We start from the raw sequence: 27577 nt of genomic DNA on the forward strand, positions 1-27577 counted from the left end.
ACCCCTGGTTGGTTTAGATCACTAGCCAATGAGCAGAGCTCTTTGTAGGTGGAGAGTCCTTGTCTACCAAAGTAAAAGATCTTTCAACATACAATGAAATAAAACATGTAGTCTGGAAATCCTTATTAAAGAATAAAATTCTCAAATCTGTGAAGTCCTAAATTTATTAAATTTGATAAATTAATTAAATATGCTGTACACAATTTTTCACATTTTTTAACAAATTAATTTGATGATGACGTTTCATTCTGACTTTATGAAGTCTTGTTTAAATTGTAAAATTAATAACATTTATTTTATTCTTTTGACTTTCTACAGAGTTTCTACTTGCCACTTTCACCTTTTGCGACCGCCTTTTTGACGCAATATTCTCTGTAGCTACTTTGGAATTATATTTTTAATGGAAAGTGTTAGGCCTATATTAAAATTTGAAAATGTTTCTTTAGGCACTTTATACATAACTCTAATAGTGACTCAATAGTGAATAAATGTTTGTTTTTTTGCTAACTTAAGTTTTCAGATAATACTTAAATATTAAGCCAATTATTTAACTATTATTACAATTATATTGCAAGTTTTTACAATATCATGCTTAATAATCATGCTTCAATGTCTTTAAACATGAAAATATATAGTTGCCTTTATATTTTAGTAATGGGGTCCTTCATAGGGGGATCAGGTCAAGTCCATTTATTTGTATAGCGTTTTTCATAAGTATTGTTTCAAAGCAGCTTTACAGATGTTAATATCACATTTAGCAGATTACAGCTGGACTATAATATAGTTTACATTTTGCTATACATGCAATCAAGCAATTGAGATTTGCTATATAATATTAATTGCCCTACGTGAGTGGGCTGTATGTATGTGGATAAAGTTGAACATACTTATATATCTTACTTTATATAAAGATCTGGGCAATAATGTAGTTACATTTTGTAAGGAAATAAGAAGATCAGGCAATTGAGATTTACTCTATATATATATATATATATATATATATATATATATATATGTGTGTGTACAGTTTACAATTTTGTGATGATATAAACAACTATTCAGCTCAGATTTGCTATATAAAATGTACTATATCATCATATCTGGTTGCCCTTTTGCCATCAAAAAGTTCTAAAAATCCTTAGTCAGCTTCACCTGAGTATCCCTGTCATACATGTTCAAATTAGATTGACATCTCATTCATTCTTCTTCTCTTCTCTGTCTCTCCAGCTGTCGGAGTGTATGTGAAGAGCAGTGAGGCTCTGAACGTGGTGTCCAACATGGTGAACAATAACAGAAGAGCCGGCATGTCTATCATTCAGAGCGCTCAGCTGACACGTTTAGTTGGAAACTGTGTCCTCTGTAATGGCTGGACTGGAGTGGCCGTGGACAAAGAGTGTCGAGTAGAGCTGCGCGGCAATGGGGTTTATAGCAATGGATGTCACGGTGTCTGCTTCCGAGGCGATGGGCTCATTGTGGAAAATGATGTGGTCGGAAATAATGCTGTTGGAATACGAGTGATGGACAATGCAGATGTTAAAGTGAGTTTGCTTCAATCTCTCTGTCACAGGGTTGAGAAAGTAAAAGCATGCAGAGGCTGTGTCTGAAACCAATATACAGAGGTAGATGGTGTTTTAACAGATAATGATTTTTAATGGCCAATATTGATACTGATTATTTTTGTACTGATTATTTAGTTTTGTAACTGATTTTTAATCGTTGTATTTCTACTTTTTGACAATAATAATAAAACTAAAATAATTATTAGACTGCAATAAAAAATGTGGATAGAACTTTTTATATTAAAATAATATTAATAATAACGCCAGGTTTTTAGCATATACACTTTATTGTAGTCTTAATAATGATTTTATTATTATAAATATTTATTTATATCAATAATATTAATACATGTATTGTTGTTGTTATTTAAATCATAATTAACCTTTAAAAGCTCTTGCTATTTCTCAAAAATCTCTAACTTTTAAAAAATGTAATTAATTGAAAAATATATATTATTTTATAAAATGATATTATAATTTTTTAAGTCATCATCTGTGTCTCTTCCTGACTATTATATCACACAATCCTGAGCGCACAAATTGGTGGTTGGCTGAAAGAACATTGTGTCGGATGGAGCAGTTGAAGGGGGAAACTTATAGCTAAACGGGCATTTTTTTTCCTTCATTTTTATAAACTTTGTGTTTTATTGATAAATAAGCTAATCATTAAATATTGATATGATTATTACTAAAGCCTACATTCATACAAAAGCATTGGCTGTGTAGCAAATCCTTAGGTTTCTGACACTGCCCATGTACTGTTTGATCTGCAGTCCTGAAAAGGCTCCTGTTATCAGATGCTGACATTTGATATCTGTTCTGCAGGTCTTGCGGAATCGCGTTCAGGCGTTGCGGGGTTATGGGATTTCCATAAAGGAGCGGGTCCGAGGTGTGGTTCAGGAAAACCTGGTTTATCAGGGCCACCCTACGTGTACTAAAACCCCCATACGGACAAACACACAGAACATGGAGTGTGTTGTACTTAACAACTCTCTGCTCAGACCCAGGTAGAACACACACGTAACAGACACAAAACTCTATAAATGTAGTCAATAAGAAGTAAAAGGCAACATGTCTACAATATATATCATAATATATAGATTTGGAGTGATGCTTCAAAAATGATTGAACAAAACACAGAAACCGAAAGTAATTTTGCTGAAACGGAAAATAACATTTATTTCATAATCAGTTAATTAATCAAATTTATTTGATTATCAACTTCAAATAAAAACGTGTATAATATATATCCACAAGCTGTAACTAGTCGGTTCAATTCACCCAATTCGGTTAGTCACCCAAAAATGAAAATTCTGTTCAATTCATCAATTACTCACCCTCATGTCGTTCCAAATCTTCCAAAAGTTCTTTTTAATAAAATCTGAGCGATTTCTGTCCCTTCATTGACAGCTACACAACTACCACTTTGGCACTTAAAAAAGTTCATAAAGAGATTGTAAAACTAATCCATATGAATTGAGCGGTTTAGTCCAAATTTTCTGAAGAGGAACGATCGCTTTACATGATGAACAGATTTAATTTAGGCTTTTATTCACAGATAAACATTCATCAACACACACATTAGTTATGATAAACGGAAGCTCAAGCATGTTCGCTTGACGCGCGAAAAACCAATGAGGTTCATTCTCGTGAGTTACGCAGCACATTTGAGCTTCTGCAAGAACCAATGAGGTTTGTTGTTGCGCGTCAAGCAGGTTCGGTTTATGTTCGCTGATCAATGTTTATATGTGAATAATGCCTACATTTAGTCTGTTCATCATATAAAGCGATCAAGTCTCTTCAGAAAATTTGGAAAACCGCTCAATTCATATGGATTAGTTTTATGATCTCTTAATGAATTTTTTGAAGCGTCAAAGTGTTAGTTGCATAGCTGCCAATGGAGAGTACAGAACTGCCTCAGATTTTGTTAAAAATATTTTCATTTGGTTTGAAGATGAACGAAAGTCTTAGGGGTTTAGAACAACATGAAGGTGAGTAATATTTCGGTGAACTAACCCCTTAAAGAGAGTTGTTTTCTTCACGCATCGGCTGAAAATAGCATAGACTAAAATATCTTGGTTGATGGAAACGAAGACAACCCAGCCCTATTGTGTCTACACGTTTATTTGTTGTAGCTTATCCCACATTGTGTGCATGAAATAAGACACTGACACGGTCAAACGCGCCATCGGAGAAACATCAATTAAATGTCACCATTTCGGTCAATGATTTCGGCCCTCTGTCTCAGCCAAAGCCAAAAAGGAATTAAATAGTTGCTTAAAATTCAGTGCATTACTAATAATATATGGCATACTATATTTGACCTCTACTACTCTTTCTGTTGTAGATCACAAGCCCTTTGGGCCCTGGAAAATCCACCTCCTCGTCCCCACAATACTAACCCCTCTAGTGTCACCCCTGCCACACTCCCTGCTCACCTTGCCATCACCATGACAAACAGAATCACTGCCTCTGTAGAAAGTGGTTGCCATAACAACGGCAGCATCTTTTGCTCAATTTTATGAGGTACATAATTCCCAGCTTTATAGCTCAATGATGGATCAGATGGAAATTCATAAACATTTTCCCCTCAACATGAAGAACAGAGGAGGTCAAGGCACTGCTTCAACATTCTAGGTTGGATGATGAGCAATTGGATTAAGCCTCAACCACTTTCACATCCAAATGATCTAAAAGCACTTTTTACCAATGGTAGCTTTAGTAGTCCGGGAATCAAACTATGATGGTTTAAAGGTTTACCCAAAAATGAAAATTCTGTCATCAATTACTCACCCAAATGTCGTTTCAAACCCGTAAGACTGTTCATCTTCGGAACACAAATGAAGAACGTTTTGATGAAATCTGAGAGCTTTCTGTCCCTCCATTGACAGTCTACACAACTACCTCTTTCAAGCCATCATTAAAGTAAAACATAAATGTCACTCCAGTGGTTTAACCTCAATTTTATGCATATGAAACAATTTACCACTTTATTTACAAATTATTAACCTCTAACAGACGTTCACAAAAGCACCACAATGTACGCGTGATGTTGACGCGAGAGCAGACATTGTTACGTGGCCACGTGTTAATTAAACCACTGGAGTCACATGGGTTACTTTAATGATGTCTTTACTACCTTTCTGGGAATTGAAAGTGGTAGTTGTGTAGACTGTCAATGGAGGGACAGAAAGCTCTCAGATCTCATCAAAAAGATCTTCATTTGTGTTCCGAAGATCAACTAAAGTCACCTGTTTGGAAGAAGTGAGTGATTAATAACATAATTTTCATTTTTGGGGCGAACTATCCCTTTAAGACCTATTTAGTTTTGTTTTTCACTCTCTCGAAATGGAAGTGAAGCTGGTCTGGGATCAGTGTTCATGAACACTTACTGGAGTTTGTATTTTATCCTGTTTCTTAATTCTGTTTGGCTAGCAAATCTGCTGATACCTGCCGCCCCGTCCAATACAGAATACATTTGTGCCGGAAAGCTTTTTGTTTTGTTTTTCAGAAACAAAACTGAGAATTGTTGGAAGCAAATCAAGATAGCAATTTTTTTTATTTAAAAAGAAATCCTATATGATTCAGTAAGGCACATGAATTTCTTTGTCCAGTGAACCTACAGCCTGTTGTTATCATTTCAGCCATTCACACAAAGTCAGGAGGGAGAACACAAGAAGTAGAAGAAAGAGACATGTCACGTGGCTTTTCCTCTCTCTTCCCAAAAGACCAGAACCAGTGCTGAAAATAGAAGATAAACAATTTCAGTGCACCTTGGGAATTGTAGTCCTGCTGGCTTCTGCTGAGATTCTTCAATGGACAAAAACAAATATGCACGCACTGAGTACTGCTGCCAAACAAGTGGCAAACTGGCAATATCGAACTCTCCTATTAAAACCCTCTAGTTTATGCACCTGTGCACATTACTGAAGGGTTTAGTTCTCGAATGACCTGGCAACCCTTGGAGAATTTTTAAGAACTTATCAGAAGAAAGACAATTTAAAGATCTTAAATGTGATTTCACAGGCACTGAATCAATATGTCTCTCAATGAATCATTCATTTTGAAATGAATAGAGGTGAAGAGTTTTACTAAATATTGGGATATGCAAAAACTGCTGATAGCTGTTTTGCTATTTTGAAGACTGTAAGCAAGATTATCATATGTCGCTCCAGCTAAATAGTAGAATCGTATGAAAACCCTTTTGATACGTTGTGATGTCAGAAAGCTTAATAGGTATGAGAATAAAGAGACTAATGATGAATTGTAATTTAAAGGGACAGTCCACTCAAAAATGAAGATACACAAAAGATATTTTGAATACTGTTGGTGAGAAAACAGTTTTGTTCCCAATGATCTCAATACTTAGACAAAAAAATACTATGGAAGTCAATAGAAACCAAAACTGTTTAACTACCAACATTATTTAAAATATTTTTTGTTCTGTAGCTGAATGTCATACTCTCATGTTGTTCCAAACCTGTGAGCAAATGATGACAGAATTTTCATTTTTGAATGGATTATCTATCAAAGGGCTTGAAACTGGGTGGTTGTTTTTTTTAAAGAGACCATGGCTTTGTTCGGAATGGAATCCTAGCTTACTATTTATTGAAAGCTGTGCAGCATATACTGTACATAAAACAGTAGGTTTTGTTCTGAATCCAAGTAAACATCACATCATTCACCTCATTGCTTGCGAGTGGCATCCACTTGTCAACTTGCCATTTAAAAATGAATCGAGTAAAAAAGTCTTAACCTTTTGCAGTCTGATCAAATGACAGTGTTTTAGCAGTAATTTCAGTTTATTCATTATGCTGGAAATGAACATTTACTCCACGGCCTTTGCATTGCTTGTAAAACGTGGTAGATGGTTAGATATCCTGAATCTTTGCACACTGTGTACAGTATACATGCTATACAGGGATAGTATGGAAGTATGCCATTTCGAACATAGCCCATTACTAAAATAAGGATTTTGTGATGGGATTTTCTTCCAGAACACTAGACCTTATTTATCGAAAGGTAGCCATCTTATGTTAGATTTACAGCAGGCTGTTATTTTAGTAATGTTTTCATACCAACTGCTGGTTTGATTTGTAAAGTGCAATATGTATCTACTAAAATGTGCCTATTTTTACAGTATGGTTTTTATACTTTGTGCAGTATAAATATAATCGCTATCATTGAAAACTATTTTCTGTAGTTTTTGTGTTTAGTTGCATACTGCATAGATATGGATTTGATTCCAAAAACCCTAAGACGTTTTTCACAGGTAAAGCAATCCTTGTGCTCACAAGCTAAACATTAACAGTCAATCAACACAGGTGTAATTACAGTCATCTCAGGTATACGCAAATTAAACTCAATATGGACCGATTTTGCAACAGGTTGTTGTAAAACCAATCAGAACACAGGTAATTGCAATTTCCAGTTACAGAATAGTCTTTTATTTATCTTGCAAGAACACTAAATTGAGCAAATTTGTGAAATTGCAAAATGAAATGCAGTTATAGCCGGTTCCTACACAGCTTAGAAACGCACTACTGTCCACGGCTCAGTTCATCCTCTTGCGTTTCTTGCGTTCCACCCGTCGATCATAATGCACCAGTGGAAGCACCAGAGAGGCCATCCTGTGCTCATCCTGTATCCCTTCTCTACTGGTGACAGTCTGACGGGACAGGGTCAGTCCCATGGCCTTGGCCAACTCCAACATTCTGCAAACAAACATTTGAAACCATGTCAAAATAAAGATTAAAGTGGTTCTCAATTAACTTATTCATTATTTTCATTATAATAAAGATTACTTAAGACTGAATACCTGAAACTGAAGTGAAATAATTATGATTTATTGAGGCAACCCTGGAAGTTTGCTGAGGACCCCTAGTGAGCCCTGATCTATAACTATCAAGTTTGTTTAATTGTGAACGGATACTGGATATCTTAAACGGTGTTGCCATGGCAAGAGATTAAAGTAATGACAAAAAGAGAAACAGGAGGAGCCTCAAAGCTTGGCATAATAATTTTACATGTACCCAGTGTAACAGCTTTTCATTAAGCTGCTGTTGTACTGGTAATAGGAGTGAGCAAGTAATCAACGCGTATAAACTCCATGAACACAGATGTAAGATGCAACCAATGTCTTTTATTTATTGTGCTCTAATTGATTAACGTTGCTTCCAGTTAGCTTCTTGTAGTGTCTCATTCTTTGTTGTTCAAAGAATCAAAGTCCATACCTTGCATAATACAGCGCACGAACATTGTCCATATTCCATGTCCTTGAACATCACTCTTTACCAGTGAAGCATGGTTAAGGCACCATTAAATTCAATCCAACACAATCTTAGAAGCACGGTCAGCATAATAGTCCACGTAGTACATGGCTTAACACGGTCAAAAACTGTGTGCTTCCCCACTACCAATACACCTGTTGTCTAATTACACATGTGCTCCTAATATGCCAATGTCAGAGCACCCCCAATGGACAAATATATAATTGCATTAAAATGGCTCCTACACCCAGTTTAAATGCATATTGGCCATTGTGCACAGTTGCCCTAAAGCCACCGGGCTGGCGGTGGCGCTGGGGCTTTGGCCAGTCATCGCTGCTTGCAGCTATATTTTTTAGCATATAAAAGCCCTTTTAGTAAAAAATTGTTAGATAGTACAAAAAAAAATTTGTACTTGTCTTTTTGCAGTTCAATCTTTCATGATTTTTATAAAGTAAAATATAATAACAACTCTCAATGGACTGAAGTAACAGGTTTACTTGATTATCAATACATAATGCATAATTTTAGAAAATTCATCTTAAAGGGTTAGTTCGCCCAAAAATAAAAAATTATTTCATTACTCACTCATGTCATTCCAAACACGTACAACTTTCTTTCATCTTCGGAACACAAATCAAGATATTTTTGATGAAATTGAGCGATTTCTGTCCCTCCATTGACAGCTACACAACTACCACTTTGACAATTGAAAAAGTTCATAAAGAGATTGTAAAACTAATCCATATTAATTGAGCGGTTTAGTCCAAATTTTCTGAAGAGACACGATTACTTTATATGATGAACGGATTGAATTTAGGCTTTTATTCACATGTAAACATATCAACCCACACATCAGTTGTGGTAAACGGAAGCTCAAGCATGATCGCTTGACGCGCAAAAAACCAATGAGGTTCACTCGCGGGTTTCATCATATAAAGAAACATCATATAAAGCGATCGAGTCTCTTCAGAAAATTTGGACTAGACCGCTCAAATTCATGTGGATTAGTTTTACGATCTCTTTATGAATTTTTTGAAGTGTCAAAGTGGTAGTTGTGTAGACTATCAACAGAAATTGCTCAGATTTCATTAAAAAGATCTTCATTTGTGTTCCGAAGATGAACGAAAGTCTTACAGGTTTGGAACGACATGAGGTTGAGTAATTAATGACAGAATTTTCATTTTGGGGTAAACTAACCATTTAAAATGTGAGTTTCAAATATGATACATCTGGCTATTGAGTAAAGTTTGTCACTCAGTCATCGTTGTATTGCATTGTATTATGTCACAAAAAAACTATAGAGCTTTGACCACAAAACTAAGCATTTAAATATCCTAAGACGTATTACTGTAAGATATAGACAGGCGCGCTGGACGCTGTTTCATGCGAGGGGGGCTGAGGGCTGGGTTGGAAAATATGTGACGTCATTATGTTGTGGCTGACGACAAGACATGAAATTTCTCTGTACTGTATAGCCTATAGAGCTGGTAAGTCCCGCCCCTTCCGCTAACCCCACTGGACCTCTAGGTTGAAAAATCGTCAATGCAAGTGAATGGGAGAAAATATTAATTTTCTGGTCCCGTTTGAATTGTGCCATGAATGTGAACATATGTTGTCTGTGAATTTTTTATATAATTTTTCGTGTAAAGAATGCTACAATTTAGCGGGTAGAAGTTTGATACGGGTTGACTTTGTGTGAGAGCACTTTGTGGACTACAACTCTTCGCTGCTTTCGACGCGTTTGAAACGTCACCACCACTAGCACACGGACACTAGCTCACGGATCCCGCTAAACATGGCTGTGTCTTTGGTGCACTTCACCGCCTTCTTTCAGGGAGAGGACAAAATCGTTGAGGTTGGCGAAAACCACGGGTAAGTCAACTTTATGGGGTGACGTCTCATAGGCGACATGTAGTCTTTCTCGTTATGTCTTTTCCACAACTGCTAGCCGAAGAATCATACCATATACTGTCAAACTCGTAACATGAAAAATTATATAAAAAATTCACAGACAACATATGTTCACATTCATGGCACAATTCAAACGGGACCAGAAAATAATTATTTTCTCTCATTCACTTGCATTGACGATTTTTCAACCTAGAGGTCCACTTGGGGTTTTACGGATGGGCGGGACTTACCAGCTCTATGTGTTGTAGCCATTAAAGAAAACATTTTTAGTTTCATATTTATGTTTAAATATTATCGGCTAATGTTATTTTTTAATCAATATTGATTATGAAAGCGAGCATATGCAGCATGAGAAAGGTAATGATAGCATACATCATGAGATGTGCAATATGTCTGGAGACATTGATTGTCCGTAAGACATGATTTTGACTATTTTTAAAATATTTTCGTTTTGTATAAATTGTATCTTAATTTTGATCAATGTTTTATCAACCAATTGCCTGTATTTAATAATTTTTAATACAATATTTAATACAAATATATAGCAGACAATGTAATAAGGCGCCGGCACGATCACTTGCATTGCACGTGAACTGGAGGGCGCCGAAACTCAGCTTGTGCATCACAGATTTGAGAAATATAGGCTATCTATTATAAAAAGCTTGAAATGTCTACTTTTAAACGAAACTATTCAAAACGAAAAGAAATGAGCTACTCTCTGATTATGTAGGCTAATCCATATGAAATGTGCACTTCACATGCATTTCTCTCTGGCGTTCATGGCGAGTCCACATTGTCAACTTCTTTGCAGCGACACAGAAAACACCAGTTTATTAATAAACAATTAAATGTCTCCTTTCTGTTTTTGACACATTCATACTTTTGCCAGTTCTTTGCAGCAAGCTTTATGCATGCACTTGAGTGCAGCTATATAGCCTACACGCTCATTATCCTGTATATAGCCTATTTAAGTAATAAAATTAATATAAAGGGGTGATTTGTCCATCCGGAGGCAGCCCTTATTTCACTCGAACCAGCAGGTCATTCTGGGTTGAGCGAGCGACCCTGAGCGGAATGAGCGAGCGGAGCGGAATATTCAGAAACGCGCTCTGCTCACGAGCTCTGATCGGAACAAAGCATGACAAATTCAAACTTTTTTTTTTTTTTTCTCCGTAGCTTGAACACTCACTACATTAGGCATAAGAGAGTTAGTTAACGCTTTCCATTTATTTATTTTTATTTCACGTTTTTAAAGTACAATATTACGTTAGTCCACAGCCCCCCACCACCTTCCCGCGCTACTGGATATAGATTGACAACTAACATTTGTAGTCTGCTATAATGCTATGAAGATTTACATTATTAGAATTATATCTAAGTTTTTGCACATATCAATATCAGCAACTGCACCAAATTGCATATTGTTGTTGAGTTTGAGCCTCTGGATATATTCTCCTATAGTATATCATACTATATGATCCATAAAAGCTTGAAGTATCAAACATGATACACAGAAATAAACTTTTGTCTTAAAGGTTGTATCAGCGATTTCAGGCCCAAACATAAATTATCACATTCATCTAATCTTTCCTCTGTAGGCAGCCTAGGCTCTGAGATCTGCACACAAAAACAATTGCTTTCACCACCACCGACAGGGGTGGGTGTTGAGGTTTTCGCGTGCAGCTGTCATAGGCAGCCGTCATAGGCAGCCGTGCACGAGCGCAAAACCTCACAACACCCACCCCTGTCGGTGATTGGTTGGAACACTATTTATTTTGGTTTTGAGTGGTTGGTGAAAGCAATTGTTTTTGTGTGCAGATCTCAGAGCTAGGGGTGGGAGAAAAAAATCGATTCTTAGATGTATCGCGATGCGGACGTGGACGATTCTGAATCGATTCACAAATGTCAAAAAATCGATTCTGTAAAAAAAAAATTTTTTTCTTTTCTAATAACGTAATATTGACGGAACGCAAAAGGCGGAACTCTAAGCGGACGTGCAGTGCGCGTGCAGTCTGTGGCGCGCGCATAACAGAGTCGCGCACATAACAGACGCATGATGGCTGAGCGCCAAATTCGAACGGCACCCTCTTCGTTAAAAGCTAACGTATGGAAAATTGGCAATTTCATTGTTACCTATTTAGTATTTTTTGTATGAAAGCTGCTTTCAGTATTTAGTTTTCACATCAATATACTGTAAACCGATCTGTTATACGTACGTTATACTGCCCTCCACAGTCACAGTATCAGTGCAATGCCAGTCACAAAAAGTTACATTTTGACTGTGCTCTCTGCAGATGTTCATTCACTTTTTTTGTATAAGCTGTTTTTGATTGTGGTATACAGCAAACATTTCAAGTCATAACTCTTTATTATTTAGTTGTGTATAAGAGCGGCTTTGTATGTTACTAATTATTCAGAATATGCGTCCACAAGCATTATATGAGAGCTGCTGGTACATCGTTCTATATTTTTGAACAAAAACTGTTTGTGATTTTGCTACAGCAAAATGTTTTTTTTTTTGTCTGAAGGATTATATTGCTCATTGGAAATAACAAGAGGATGTTGGTTAGAAGTCTATTATTAAATGCAAGAGATTCAGAATATGCTGAAGTTTGTATTAATTTACTACAAGTACGCTGCTAGTACAGGCACACATTTATTTTCCTGTTGGTTCTTTGCAATGTTCAAATCACTTCCATTTGTTTTATTAATAAAATTAATATAGGAAGATGGAAGTAAGTCCGTTATGGGTCATCATAAATACTTTGCTTTAAAAGTACCAAATAAAAAAATCGTTAATAATCGATAATCGTTACCCTCTGAATCGTAATCGAATCGAATCGTGAGGTGCCTAGAGATTCCCACCCTTACTCAGAGCCTAGGCTGCCTACAGAGACGCGTTTTTTGACGGCCTGCTTATGGGGCGGGCAGCTAGCAGATCGTTAGGAAAGATTAGATGAATGTGATCATTTATGTTTGGGCCTGATATCGCTGATACAACCTTTAAAGTTCAATAAACCGTTCCACTTCAAAAAAATAAAATAATCTGAGAATGATTTCATATATCAGGCTTTACAGGGTTAATGTGTAGAATAATACATTTGACTGACTTGTTATCGCTGATGTCCATGTCTCTATGTAAGAGTGTGAGGTTAGCCGTCTGATGACCCATGTGCAACAGTAAAGCCAAACAGTGAGAAACCAGTTTCATACGCATGGATGTCGACACTGTGTTCCTGAGTCTGTAGAGAGAAACATAACTTGCATTTAATGACCATTGTCTGAAATTTCAGAGGTTTTGAATAAATAAAGGCAAAAATGAAGTCCAAACAGGCTACAGGACTGTGCCTAGTTAGGACACACACACCGGCCGTTGTGGAAACTCTCCACTGTGAAATTCTTCAGCACTTTGTTGTTGATGATTTTGGGACATCCATTCTCAGTACCAACTTGCAAAAGAGAGTGAAAATTATAAGGTTATTTAAAGAAGATGGACATATACAGGTGTGGTCAGATTTATTGGCACCCCTGGTAAATATGATCAAAGATGGCTGTAAAAAAAAAAAAAAAAGTATTTTCAATCACATAATGAAAAATGTTTTTCTCCAAAACACGCTGGCCACAAGTATGGGCACCCCTAGAATCTTTTATGAGTAAAGTATCTCTGAAGTATATTCCCATTAATATTTACAGTTTTTAGCACACCAGGGTGACTAGGAACATGAAATTGTCTGACTTTTTTCACAGGAGTATAAATAGGAAACACAAAGGCCAAATTCCCTTAATCATCCATCACAATGAGTAAAACCAAAGAAAATTGTTCTGATGTGCAGCAAAAGATTGTTGAGCTTCACAAAATAGAAAGTGGCTGTAAGAAAATAACTAAAGCATTGAAAATCCCCATTTCCACCATCAGGGCAATAATTAAGAAGTTCCAATCAACTAAAGATGTTACGAATCTGCCAGCAAGAGGAAGTGTGTCTATATTGTCTCAGTGCACATTGAGGAGGAAAGTTTGAGATGCCAAAGACTCTCCAAGGATCACAGATGGAGAATTGCAGAGATTAGCAGAGTCTTGGGGTCAAAGCCTAAACAAAATATCAAACAGTACCTACATCACCACATGTTGTTTGGGAGGGTTTCAAGAAAAATGCTCCTCGCTCATCCAGAAACAAACTCCAGCATATTCAGGTGTCAGACACCACTGAAATTTCTAAAGGGACTGGATTCTATGGTCAGATGGAGGGAGGAGCTTTTTGGCAGCAAACCCACCAGATGGGCTTGGTGCAAACAGGGATAAAAAGTATTTTTTTGCTAGAGGGTTCTGCACATCGTGTTCAGATACATGGTATCGTGGATTCTAGCAAATACCAGCAGATTTAAAAAAATAAAAACCTGACCGCTTCTGCTAGAAATCTTATAATGGGCCGTGGTTGGATCTTCCATCAGGTCAACGATCCAAAACAAACATCAAAATCAACACAAAAATGTCACCGAGTACAAAATGAAGCTTCTGCTATGGCCATCCCAGTTCCCAGACCTGAACCCTATAGAAAATGAGTGGGTGAACTGAAGAGAAGCAGTGCCAACATGGATCTGGGAATTTGAAGGATCTGGAGAGATTCTGTATGAAGGAATGGTCTCTGATCTCTTGTCAGATGTTCTCCAAACTCATCAGGCATTATAGGAGAAAACTCAGAACTGTTATCTTGGCAAAAAGAGGTTGCAAATAGTATTTAATAAAGGGGTGCCAATAATTATGGCCAACGTGTTTTGGAGAAAAGCATTTATTTCATAATGCAATTTACCCCCAACTTTCAATTCTTTTACTACAATGAAAGGTTAGATTTTTGTGAATTTTTTTGTGAAAAGATCAAAAAGACGAACAATGCAGATATATTTTCACAGCCATCTTTGATCATATTTACCAGGGGTGCCAATAATTCTGACAACAACCATACAACCAGTATTCTTGAAATCAATACATTATTACCATATGATCTACTGGCACAGACAAACTAAAGAATTTAACTTTTTCTTTAACACTCACATTTGTAGGATACACTACGTTTCTGTAGTGAGACTTTGATGAGGAAGGAGAGGTACCAGGCACAACGAGACTGTCTGTCACGAGCTGTGTCCTCATTGGGAAGTGATTCAAGATGTGTAAGAACAGTCTGCGGACTAGAGAACACATTTTTATTAATAAAAACAAGCATTTCTATAGCATTTCTATCATTAATCTGGATCTAAAAAAAATTTTTTAAAAAAAAGCCAAAACCAACAACTTTTCCAGCCATTTCCAAGATTTTGGAGAAAAATTTTGTGCCGTGCTGGAATCACAATTTTATTCTCTGATATTTCAAGATTATTAAACATTCAGTTTGGGGTCAGTCATTTTTTTGAAGAAATTAATTATTTTATCCAGCAAGGATGCATTAAATTGATCAAAAGTGGCATATTTTTACAACCTTTGGAAATAGAAGGCAATGCAGATATGCCGTCTTTGACCGGCGACGCAATAACACAGGCTGTTACACTGGTTTAAATGGCTGATTTCTCTGGATTTAAACATTATTGGAAACATTTGGGATAATGCAAGTACACAAGTCAACAAAATGTATAACATTGTTCTAATGATTTGTGTCATGTTTTAGTCCAAAATCTTACATATTGTGCCTTTAAAATAGTAATGATTTTAATGTTTTACAACTTTACTGTTTTACAAATATATCCAGCCTTGGTAGTTATAAAATAATTATTTCAAAACTTTGAATTGGTATGCGTGTGTGTTATCATAAATAACCCTTGTCATCAACGGCATGATGTTCTCCATACCAAAGCTCAGCTCTCATCTTCTGCAGGTCTTCAGGGGTCAGCGCTGCCATCTTCATTCCAACATCCTTCAGCGCATCAAACTCAATTGGAGACAATACTAGAACAAAGTTAGGGATCTTGACACAGAAAAAAAATGAAGTGGAGAAACATATATATAGAGAACTAAAAAGGATACATTGGTCAAAGGAGTATACATCTTCTGGTTTTTCTGCTGCAGTGTTGCACGGGGGGAGGAAGAGGGGGGTCTCTGTCTTAGCCTCACTTTCATTCACTTCATTACGCAGAGCTTAGAGACAGAATTGAAGAGCCATTGCTATTAATCCTTTTCAATGCGCAATTTAGTCATGAATTGTGAAAACCCATACTGCTACTTACCTTCCACTCCTTTCCGATCTATGACGTTGCTGGCAGCCAGTGCCACAGCCTGCTGAAGCATTTCGTTGCCCACCTCGTTGAGTCTCCTGGAGCTCAGAGCACGCTTCTGTTTAGTCGTCCCGAACGCTTCAATGAGAGCATCCACCTGTGCCCAGACAGAGAAGACACACATGGTTTATGACTTCTTCAATGATGCACAAGTTTTTCATTTTTTAATTGAAGTACATTTCTGTATTTTTTGGGGGGCTCAAAGACAAGCGTCTAAGGGTGATTCAACTGTCCTCATTTCATAATGAAGTAAAAAGCTGAAAAGATGAAATTCTTCACCATAGCTAGTTTGGAATATTATTTAGTAATTTCTTAGACCACATGACTTGTATTCTAGATTCTAGATTCTTAGATTCTACATGACAAGTTTTTAACTGCATGTTTTTATTTGTCTAACCATTGGAAGGAGAAAAACTTTTTTTAATCAACATTAAAGCATTTTTTAAAGCTGATGACATGAGCACTGGCGCGAGGGTGGGACAACAACGATCCAATCAATTCCCACTGAACAAAATGTTTTCCTCATTTGAAAAGCCATTTCCCTCGGATGTGTCACAATAGAGAAGAAAATTATGATAGAAAATTCTGTCTAATGCCAACCTAATATTTCAGATAATTTTATAATAAGGCAAGGTTAGTTGTTTTTAGTCCCCCCCCCAAAAAAATATATAACATAACATTTATAAAATATTCAAATTTGTAAAAGTGCTTTTGACTTGATAATGGTATAAACATTTTACAAAACCAAATGAATATAAAAATACATTTCTAAGAAAGGCACATATTCAGTTACTCACCTTCTCTCTGTATGTCTCAGCTTGCTTTGTGTTGTCATCTGCTGCGGATTCACCTGAAGACACACACTCAACAATGAACTTCTCTTTCACTGACATCCCGTCTAACAAAAGACAATGCACATGGCTCCTATCTCTATTGTAGACAACAACTATTCTGTTGAAGAATTACAAAGGAGCCATGATAAAATATTTTTTTAGCAAACCTTATGACCAATAAATGACTTTTCCAATCATTAAAGATTTAATTTGACATAAATTACACTCACAGGAAGCAATCTCAAGCTGGTGAGATATTTCAGTATGGAGCTAAATGTATTTTTAAATACACAACTATTATACAATAATAATAATAATACAACTTATACTGTACAATAATATCAATAGACTTTATTATAATTAATGACTTTGAAGCTTGAAAACAAGCATTTTAAACCTTCTAATCATTTTCCATGACCATGAAAAGCCCTGAAAAAAAAACTGTTATGCCACTATTATCATACATTACAAATGTACCATATTTACCTGGTATAAGAGGCAGCATATTGAACAGCTGAGCATTGTGAACATTCATTTGCATAGTGCTCTTGTCCAGAACTCCCACAAAATACCTGTTAACGACCATTACAATCCCATTATTCAGAGATCCAGTTATCAATCAATTAATCGTTTTTTTTTATTTTTTATACATATCACCTCACACCTGCACAGATTATTACATTGCGACGACCCAGGCCCAAAGTTGCTCCCAACATAGGGGAGTCTGTTTGATTCTGCAACCTAACATGGGAACAGAAAATGTTTCTTAACACCACAGTCGCCAGATTTACTTCAAGACCTAAAATAAAAATGGTTTCAATCTGCATAGGTAGATTTACCACAATCCGTCTGTTTTTCTTTCTGGGGTTGACTCCATCTTCGTGTTTGAAGAGTTTGAAGTCCAGATGCTTTGCTTTTCTCACGAGTCCATTAGAGAATTTAACTACAGTGACAAGACTGTGACTTAAAAATATGGAAGCGACTAAACAACAAACATCTAGCAATGATTTTTGACTATTTTAGCCTACAAACTATTCAACTGAGCACGTTAATACGTGATTGTTTGATTTGGACACGAGCACGGTGCGTTTCCACGTGGATTAAACGCAAAGATGGAAGTGTATTTTTAGTAAATAAGAGTCAACAGATAACGCCAACAATATATTTAGTACACCTATGATGATTAGGATATTAAAAAAAGTTACCAATATACGCATCCTTTCCCGTTTCTTCACATGATTTCCATGTACAGGTCTCCGCCATTTTCTTCTTCTTTGAGATTTTATTGGCGGTTGACAAACAACAAAATGATGAATTACCGCCACCGACTGGTATGGAGCGTGGAACAAAATGACATTTTATTTCCTCTCCTACAAATGAGTTATTCTAACCTTTCCTTAATAATACTCTTGATTTCATTCTTACTTATACTAACACTTAATGTCGTTGTTTTTTATGGCTTCTTTTGCTGCCTAATCTGCCATTTCATTTCCTTGGATACCAATATGTGCGGGTACCCATACAAATATCACTGCAAGTCCCATCCTTTGAATTCAGTATAATGTTTGCTGTATTTCTATATTAAAATGTCTGGTCTACTTTCCGAATGACTGTATTGTAAGCTACCCAATGTTGAACTTGAGTCTGAACAAACAACTGATTTCAAAGGTTTTTATCTCCTATCCACTGTGTTGCTAATAATAGTGCAATCATTTCCACTGTAAACAGATAACTCATCACTGATCCTTTTCCTTATTGATAACTGAAACTCTGGAACAGTAAAAGCAACTCCTATCTTATTGTCTATACTCTTTGATGCATCTGTGCAGATCTGAACATAGCAGTGGTACTCATTAATATATGTCTGCACATTACATGAATTACATTCCTTATCCTTGTTTTTCTTTTCTAACAATGTAAATCTACTGCTTTTAATCTAAAGGTTTTATAACTGGTAGCGGTGTAGTTGGACTAACTTTTAACTGATTAACTTTAAGTTCTGTTGCGTTCTCTATTACTGTCCATCCGAAGCTTTTCGTTTTCCTCCTCTCTTTTTCCTTGTGTTGGATGCTCTAGAGTAGACTACGGCCTTGTAAATTAGCCCAATAATTCAGTGATAACTGTATCCTTCTCATTTCTATTGACATTTCCCCCGTTTCTACCTGTTGTGCTATAATTGGTGTAGTTTGTATAGCTCCTGTACATAGTCTCAATACCTGATGCTGTATACTGTCTAACTTTCTAAGAGACGTATCTGCTGCTGATCCATACACCACACATCTAATCAGCCCACTTTAAATGGCCTTTAATGCCATCCTATCTGCCCCCCATTCACTTCCTACTAAACACCTCATTATATTTATCACTTTCTTACATTTGTCCAATATTTTCTGTATATGCATCACCCATGTAATTCTTTAGTCAAACCACAACCCTAAAAACTTAAAATGTTTCACTTTTCCCAGTTCTTGATTATATAATTTTAGATTTACCTCACCTCCAATTTTTTTCCTTGTAAAAAACATTATCTTTGTCTTGTCAACTGATAATTTAAAACCCCATCTATATGATCATTCTTCAACTATTGTAATAGCCTCCTGTAATACTTTAACAATAAAATCAATGTTCCTTTCCCTTTTCCAGATTGACCCATCATCAGCAAAAAGTGAAAACCCCAGCCCATTCCCCAAATCCTCAAATCTTCCCAGCAAACCTATCTAGCATAGGGGGGAAAAAAAAAGTCTCTCAGTTGCTGAATGCTGCGCAACAACGTTGCTACACAGCCCTGACGCGTCTTACAATTCTACGTTTTTTACAACTAGTGCAAAATGCCCGTGCAAAATCAGTTTTTGTGTGTGTTTTTAGTAATTGTTGGTTTGATGCCCGTGAAAGAGACTGTGAACGCATTGAATAGGATATGTTTAGTTGGTGAATAGCATGGCTACTATTACACAGTAGCAATAACGTTAAGCGCACCAGAATGAAATATAATATATAGGCTAATATACACGTGCAAAAGCAGTTTTTGTGTGTGTTTTTAGTAATTGTTGGTTTGGTGTATTTGAGTGCTCATTGTTACAATTACACAGCAAAAGTTCAGTGACATTTTTATTTGTGCATGGTAGAAAGCACACAGTGAACTCCGAGAAAACGCTATGTTTGAGCAAACAGTTTGTGAATAGGCTACTACAAATGATGCCCGTGAAAGAGACTGTGAACGCATTGAATAGGATATGTTTAGTTGGTGAATAGCATAGGCTACTATTACACAGTAGCGATAGCGTTAAGCGCACCAGAATGAAATATAATATTCAGAAGTAAACAGCAAAGCTGACATATAGATTCAGTTAACATCCACAAATGAATAAGCGTGTCGATTCAGGGAGCAGAGCAAAGTGCCCGTGCAAAATCAGTTTTTGTGTGTGTTTTTAGTAATTGTTGGTTTCTTGGTAAAGAAAAAATTTTTACTCCAATTAATCAAAATGGATTTATCACGTTTTGGAACCAAATAAAACTATAATATTCAGAAGTAAACAGTGTAGCTGACAGATTGTCAGAATGTTTATTTTTAAACCACAACCTTCTTGGGGCTTCTTTGACCGATACAACTCTCTAATGTCAGAATGTTTATTTTTAAACCACAACCTTTTAAAAATGATATATTTAACGATATCTTTTGCATTTCTCATCCAAACAACGTCAAACTTGGCACTGCACTTACTCGTGCCCGTGGCAAGACACCTGTCGAATTTGAAATCCATCGGACTAACGGTTCGAGAGATATGTGGTTAACAGACACACAGACAGACAGACACACAGACAGACAGACGTTTCTGTAATTTATAGAGAGACTAGTGCAAAAAATGCCCGTGCAAAATCAGTTTTTGTGTGTGTTTTTAGTAGGTTTGGGTTGGTTTGGTGTGATTGAATGCTCATTGTTACAATTACACAGCAAAAGTTCAGTGACATTTTCTTTTGTGCATGGTAGAAAGCACACAGTGAACTCCGAGAAAACGCTATGTTTGAGCAAACAGTTTGTGAATAGGCAACTACAAATGATGCCCGTGAAAGAGACTGTGAACGCATTGAATAGGATATGTTTAGTTGGTGAATAGCATAGGCTACTATTACACAGTAGCGATAGCGTTAAGCGCACCAGAATGAAATATAATATTCAGAAGTAAACAGCTTAGCTGACTTACAGATTCAGTTTACATCCACAAATGAATAAGCGTGTCGATTCAGGGAGCAGTGCAAAATGCCCGTGCAAAATCAGTTTTTGTGTGTGTTTTTAGTAATTGTTGGTTTCTTGGTAAAGAAAACACATTTTTACTCAAATTAATCAAAATGGATTTATCACGTTTTGGATCCAAACTATAATATTCAGAAGTAAACAGTGTAGCTGACAGATTGTCAGAATGTTTATTTTTAAACCACAAACTTCTTGGGGCTTCTTTGACCGATACAACTCTCTAATGTCAGAATGTTTTTAAACCACAACCTTTTAAAAATGATATATTTAACGATATCTTTAGCATTTCTCATCCAAACAACGTCAAACTTGGCACTGCACTTACTCGTGACCGTAGCGAGACACCTGTCAAGTTTGAAATCAACAAATGATGCCCGTGAAAGAGACTGTGAACGCATTGAATAGGATATGTTTAGTTGGTGAATAGCATAGGCTAACTATTACACAGTAGCGATAACGTTAAGCGCACCAGAATGAAATATAATATTCAGAAACAGCATAGCTGACATATAGATTCAGTTAACATCCAACATCCACAAATGAATAAGCGTGTCGATTCAGGGAGCAGTGCAAAATGCCCGTGCAAAATCAGTTTTTGTGTGTGTTTTTAGTAATTGTTGGTTTCTTGGTAAAGAAAACACATTTTTACTCCAATTAATCAAAATGGATTTATCACGTTTTGGAACCAAACTATAATATTCAGAAGTAAACAGTGTAGCTGACAGATTGTCAGAATGTTTATTTTTAAACCACAACCTTCTTGGGGCTTCTTTGACCGATACAACTCTCTAGTGTCAGAATGTTTATTTTTAAACCACAACCTTATAAAAATGATATATTTAACGATATCTTTAGCATTTCTCATCCAAACAACGTCAAACTTGGCACTGCACTTACTCGTGACCGTAGCGAGACACCTGTCAAGTTTGAAATCCATCGGACTAACGGTTCGAGAGATATGTGGTTAACAGACACACAGACAGACAGACAGACAGACAGACACACACACACACACACAGACAGACAGACGTTTCTGTAATTTATAGAGAAGATGTTGCGAGCACGTCGACAGCGACGTTGCCATAGCAGAAATGCAACGTGTCACAGACGTTGCCACAACGTAAATGTGTTTGCTGGGATTGGAGTTTGATTGAAATGTAACATCTATGCAAAATAATCCTTGAAGCATTTCTGATTTAAGGCTATTCCAGTTTCGAATAGCCTATGTGATTGTTTTTTGTCAACAATAAGCATGAACATTCTGCATTTCCATTTTGTAGTGTGGATCATATATTGCAACATTTAAACTGAGTCGACTACCTAAGTCACGCGATTTCAGTAAACGATGCTTTGTTATGTCTACTACTACAGGGCCGTTGAATGCTTGAATCTGATTGGTTGATGAACGTTCTAAGGTGTGCATTATTTTCAGGGAAACGCACAGCTAAAGTAGTTCCAGGCAGGTCTTGACCGCATTACAGTTCCATATCACTTCGCGTAGTCAACTGTAATAACGGAAAATAGGATACAATTCATAACAAGAAAAAACATTTAGCCCCATGCGCTTGATCTGCAATTTTCAATGTCTAGCTTCACAATCAATGGAAACATGCAGTTTAATTTGAATAAAGAAAGTATATTCCTATCTATAATCAATAGAAAATTAAACTGAATATAGGCTAAATAAATGGATAGTCCTGCAGCACGGATTTTTATTGCAGATAATATAACAAATAAATAATTATTGATAGGCCTTACTTGTTAAAAGGCTTTTTTTTTCCATTTATTTGGCTAGTCTACTGTCATCTGTCAATAATAGAAAAAAAAAATGAATTAATTAATTAAAACGAATTGAATTAATAAATAAAAAATAATATTGACGCACATGCTTTTCTGTCTCATTATTGCAACATCTCTCTAATAACTGCATTAATAACTGCATAAAGCCGAGCCGAAGACACAAGGCCGGTTATGAATGTAATTTGATGACTGATCATTCATGCCCAAACGCGTGTTCAGCGCGTTCAGTCTGTGTTCAAAGTCGGTGTTTAAAATAAGCTGCGATGAAAACAGTCAGAGAATGTGTCAGCTAGTCGTGTGTCCCCAGCATTAGTCTGCTATCAGTGGCTCAAACCTCCGTTACTAACTCATGCGTAAGAAATTAGTCCTACATACAAGAGCGTTTTAATGACAACAACTTTACAAACGTCTTGAAATACATAATCTGAACAATGTTTCGAGGTGTGGTAACAGTAGTATAAGCGGAATAATTGACTTCAGGCCGTTGAATTATTAGAAAAATAATGCACACCGAGGTGTAACGGCCACTCCGCTTCGCGTCGTGACCGCATTACCACCTCGGGTGTGCATTATTTTTCTAATAATTCAACGGCCTGTCGTCAATTATTCCTTACATAAACTGTTTCGAAACTTTAGAAATGTCAATGTTCACCGCTGGGCGATGTGAACCCATGAATCATGCTGATTATCGCCCCCCAGCGGCGAATCATTGAACAAGTGTCTATGGGGTTTACCTGATCTCTGATCAGTTTTATACATTTGTAGACGTTTTTATTAGACATTAGTATAATTAAAAGTAATAATAGTAATAGTCTCTAAACAGACACTACATTAATAGTAAGACACCAGCGTGTGGCGTTTCGAACGCTTCGAAACAGTGAACCATTTTGCGAGGTCAATTGTTTCGTAGCTTTGAAAAGCTTATTTTCTCCAATCAATAACAAAAAGATTTTTTTTTTTTAATTTCCTGCTCGCGTTCGTCAATATAACTGCAGTGAACAATTACCAGTGAAAACTGGCAGTGAACAAAAAGATGTAAAAGTATCACACACAAAACAGAGCGCCGACTGATACCTCAAATAATGCCAATGGTCTTACTTCTTTAATATGGCTAGTGCTAAATGTTGAAAACGGTTTATTAAAGGTCTTTGCAAATTCATTATTCGTATAACATCAGAATCGATATATGGCCACTAAGGGGTAAATGATTCATATATTTTTTTTGGTAAAACTGAATATTTCTCAGGGTGAGTAATTTTTAAGACAGTAGGAAACTTAATTATGCCACTAGATGGCGACAAGTGAGTGTCTTTTGAGTGTCTTTTTGACCAGTGCAAGCGAGTTGCCTTTTTGACATACCAAGGATGCATTTATTTGATCAAAAATACTGTGAAACAGTAATATTGTAAAATGTTGTTACAAATTAAAATAACTTATTTTTTCCTGTTTTAAAATACTTTCAAATGTAATTTATTCCTGTGATGGCAAAACTTGGAAAACAATTACACCACTAGATGGCGACAAGTGAGTGTCTTTTGAGTGTTATTTACAGTTTTTATATATATATATATATATATATTTTAAATGCTTTTACACCATTTCTGAAACTATGGCTCCTTTTCTCAAAACTCTACACACAAAACATCACACACTAATGCAAAAGCAAACACTTTATTTTAACTCTTCTAAAAATTGTGTTTTTGCATAGTAACTCTACACGCAAACCGTACACACCAAACTACACATGGATATGACAAATCAAATGTAAAACACTACTATCTTGTGTCTTTTGCTTGTTCAGTGTGCAGTGGAGCACACAGGAGTTTGTCACGGCACTCACACGTACATGTATGTGCACAAATACATGGCATACACAGTATGTATGCACAATTGATTATCTTTACCGTTATTATACAGAACCGAATCAACACAGAACACACTTGAGCTGTATAATGACACTATTGGCTTGTTAGAGCTGCTTTATAGCAGAATTTGAAACTTGAAACAAATTTGAACTATATATTCGGACTAAATATTGCTCCGGGCCCATTACTTTTTCAAATAAGTTTAGACAGGGATTGGTGGGCCCTATTGCTCATTTTTAGTCACATTCTACATAACATGTACTCTCTCCCCTTTGATTTAGCCATCATCATTGGCATCACTCTGATGGATTTATTAACAAAACCCATGGCCACATTAAGCTTCTCAGATAAAAATCCGCTTGTCGGAGAAAGTGTTAACAACTGCAGTATGAACTAATGTTATATCTATGGACTTTTAAGTTAAGCTAACCTAGCTAGTTATTTTTAGTGTTGGCATTTTACTCAATTTTTAATATCTGAATGTAATCTGCAAATGCGATGGACATTGGTTATGCTCATCTTTAGTAGCTCCTTTAAAGGCATCTTCATAGAAAAACATACAAAAGACCTGAACCGGAAGCGGTGCAACCTATTTGACCTGAATACGGAAGTATGTTGCACATAACCCCCGTTGATCCTGACGTCAGATCAAATCTTTCTAGTGGCTGTTCTGAGTTTTGTGATTCTTAGACATTTCACAGTGTTTCACTGCCACAGTTGTTCTGAAAAGAGAGTTTCCTGGTCTCTGAGCCTATTGTGCGAGAAACGCGGATATCAAATGTGATCTGACTGATCAAATTTGAGCAGTAGACCATGTGCAAAAGAAGCGTGTCAGGACCCCAAGGGATGTGGTTTAGTGGTTGCAAGTTGATAAACCACTTATTCTACTCACATATTACAAATGTGACTGTAAATGTGATAGTATAATCTGAGCTGTAGACTCTATGCAAAAGAAGCCTGTCTCTACTAGCTGTGACAGGAAAGGACGTCTCGGTGGGACCATGGGTGGGACACCGAGAGGAGCTCTTTGTCTCGTGTTAAACGCCCTCCCCCACAGACGGGCGAAGTTCTGCGCATTCTGCGGGGGAGGGCGTGTAACACGAGACAAAGAGCGTCTTTGCGTCACACCGAGATGTCCTATCACAGCTAGTAGAGACAGTCTTCCTTTGCATATGGTCTAGAGAGAGCTCAATTTATACTATGGTAAACCTAAACAAAACTGCTGATTTGAAAATATCATGGTTTATATAGGTTTACAGGTTCATATCACCATGATATACAGTCACATTTGACATAAGTGAGTAGAATAAGTGGTTTATCCACTTACCACCAATGAAAAACAAACCTGGGGGTCCTGGCTATAAATAGTTCTCCTCATTTCCCTCAGTTCGTGCTTGCTTCGGCAGCACATATACTAAAATTGGAACGATACAGAGAAGATTAGCATGGCCCCTGCGCAAGGATGACACGCAAATTCGTGAAGCGTTCCTCATTTTTATTAATTATTAGTTATTAATTATGAAATTACTGTAATTATTCATAGTTTACACTGTATCAAGTGAAAAAAACAGTGTTTAGGCGTGCAGTACGCAGCCTTCCCGCTAGAGCGCAGCATCGCACTGCAGTCTGGCGCTAGAGCGTCTCACTGGAATTTACTGAATTTACATCTTTAACAGAACAGAAACATTTAGTTTCCAAGCAAAAAAATGTCGTACATATTTGTAATGATTGCATTTACCATCCTAATGTTTCCTCAGCCGATTTTAATCATCCGTATCTTAATCTGACAGTATAATCGTTAATGGTCATTCTGAATCTTCGTCCTCTTTTACTCAAACTAGTCGATTTCGACACGGATTTTTAAAATATGTTTATATAGACTAAACACTAATGTATAAAGTAATTAAAATTCATTTACCATGCACATGTGTTGTTTTCGCTGTCTTGGTTGACCAATGTGCGTCGTTTTTCTCGGCTTAGTAGGGCACTACCTGAAAACACACAGCGAAAACGAGAATTATATACACTAAAGTGTATTTAAATTTTCATTCACCACAAACAAAACGTAACTAACGGTGTGTTACTGAATAAATGTCTGTACATAAATTAATTTCTTGCTTCGTAATTGAGAGGAATTGCAGGACAAACGCTTTTCGCTGCATTCAGGACTAAAACTTTCTCCTTTTGAGCATCATCTGACAGATCAACCTGTAAAGAAACACAATAAAAGTCGATGTTCAAAACGAGTTGAGACTGAAAGGTCGTCTAACTTCTTGTGTATCGCTAAACTGAACTAGTAGTAGTAATAGATGTAAATATGACTGGATATCATATTTGTCAATCGTATTTCTCTAAACGTCAGTTTAAACATGACTATTTTCAGCAATTGTTAGAGTATTGAGTGAAAAGGACAAAATACAGTTTAAGATTTCTGAGACAAATTTAATTGCCACTGCTTTGTCAGCTTTTTTCGGGTTGAACAATTAGAATATTTATGAACAATTAATACTTTTAATATATATTTTTAATAAAAAAGTAAAATAATCACCATCAATCTTATGTGTACGTTATATGTGGCAAATTCAGGAGAATCAGAGGTGTGTTTGGACCAAATACTTCATTTGTGCTTTCATTTTGTACATCATTTGTACTGCCTCTACAAAAAAGGGCAATAAGAAAGACAACAGGAAAGGAAAGAGAATGAGATGCCACGTATATAAAGCACAGAAAGACTTAATAAAACATTCTTGAAATTATCATATGAAAAAAGAATGCTTGCAACCAATATTTTAGAAGTAGCTATATCACCGCTTGAGACTTTCTCCTG

General features: G+C 36.4%; 2 protein-coding genes across 2 annotated transcripts; one reads left to right on the forward strand and one right to left on the reverse strand.

Annotated features, from left to right (window-relative positions):
* Window positions 1-1156: 1156 nt before the first annotated feature.
* On the forward strand, window positions 1157-4959 carry LOC307144860 (F-box only protein 10-like). Its single transcript, XM_079847519.1, has 3 exons — window positions 1157-1538; window positions 2385-2566; window positions 3907-4959. The coding sequence occupies exons 1-3, from the start codon at window positions 1278-1280 to the stop codon at window positions 4082-4084; spliced, it is 621 nt and encodes a 206-aa protein (XP_079703645.1). The 5' UTR covers window positions 1157-1277; the 3' UTR covers window positions 4085-4959.
* A 136-nt stretch (window positions 4960-5095) lies between these two features.
* On the reverse strand, window positions 5096-26953 carry LOC307144854 (DNA-directed RNA polymerase I subunit RPA49-like). Its single transcript, XM_079847507.1, has 14 exons — window positions 26852-26953; window positions 26669-26741; window positions 18039-18124; window positions 17673-17776; window positions 17498-17574; window positions 17320-17405; window positions 16798-16850; window positions 15953-16097; window positions 15753-15863; window positions 15578-15674; window positions 14790-14923; window positions 13107-13188; window positions 12850-12981; window positions 5096-7273 (listed from the first exon to the last, which is right to left on the reverse strand). Exons 1-14 carry the CDS (start codon window positions 26910-26912, stop codon window positions 7114-7116), a joined length of 1401 nt encoding a protein of 466 aa, XP_079703633.1. The 5' UTR covers window positions 26913-26953; the 3' UTR covers window positions 5096-7113.
* Between the last annotated feature and the right edge of the window lie 624 nt (window positions 26954-27577).

This window comes from Squalius cephalus (assembly GCF_949319135.1).
Source record: "Squalius cephalus genome assembly, chromosome: 2".
Lineage (NCBI taxonomy): Eukaryota > Metazoa > Chordata > Actinopteri > Cypriniformes > Leuciscidae > Squalius > Squalius cephalus.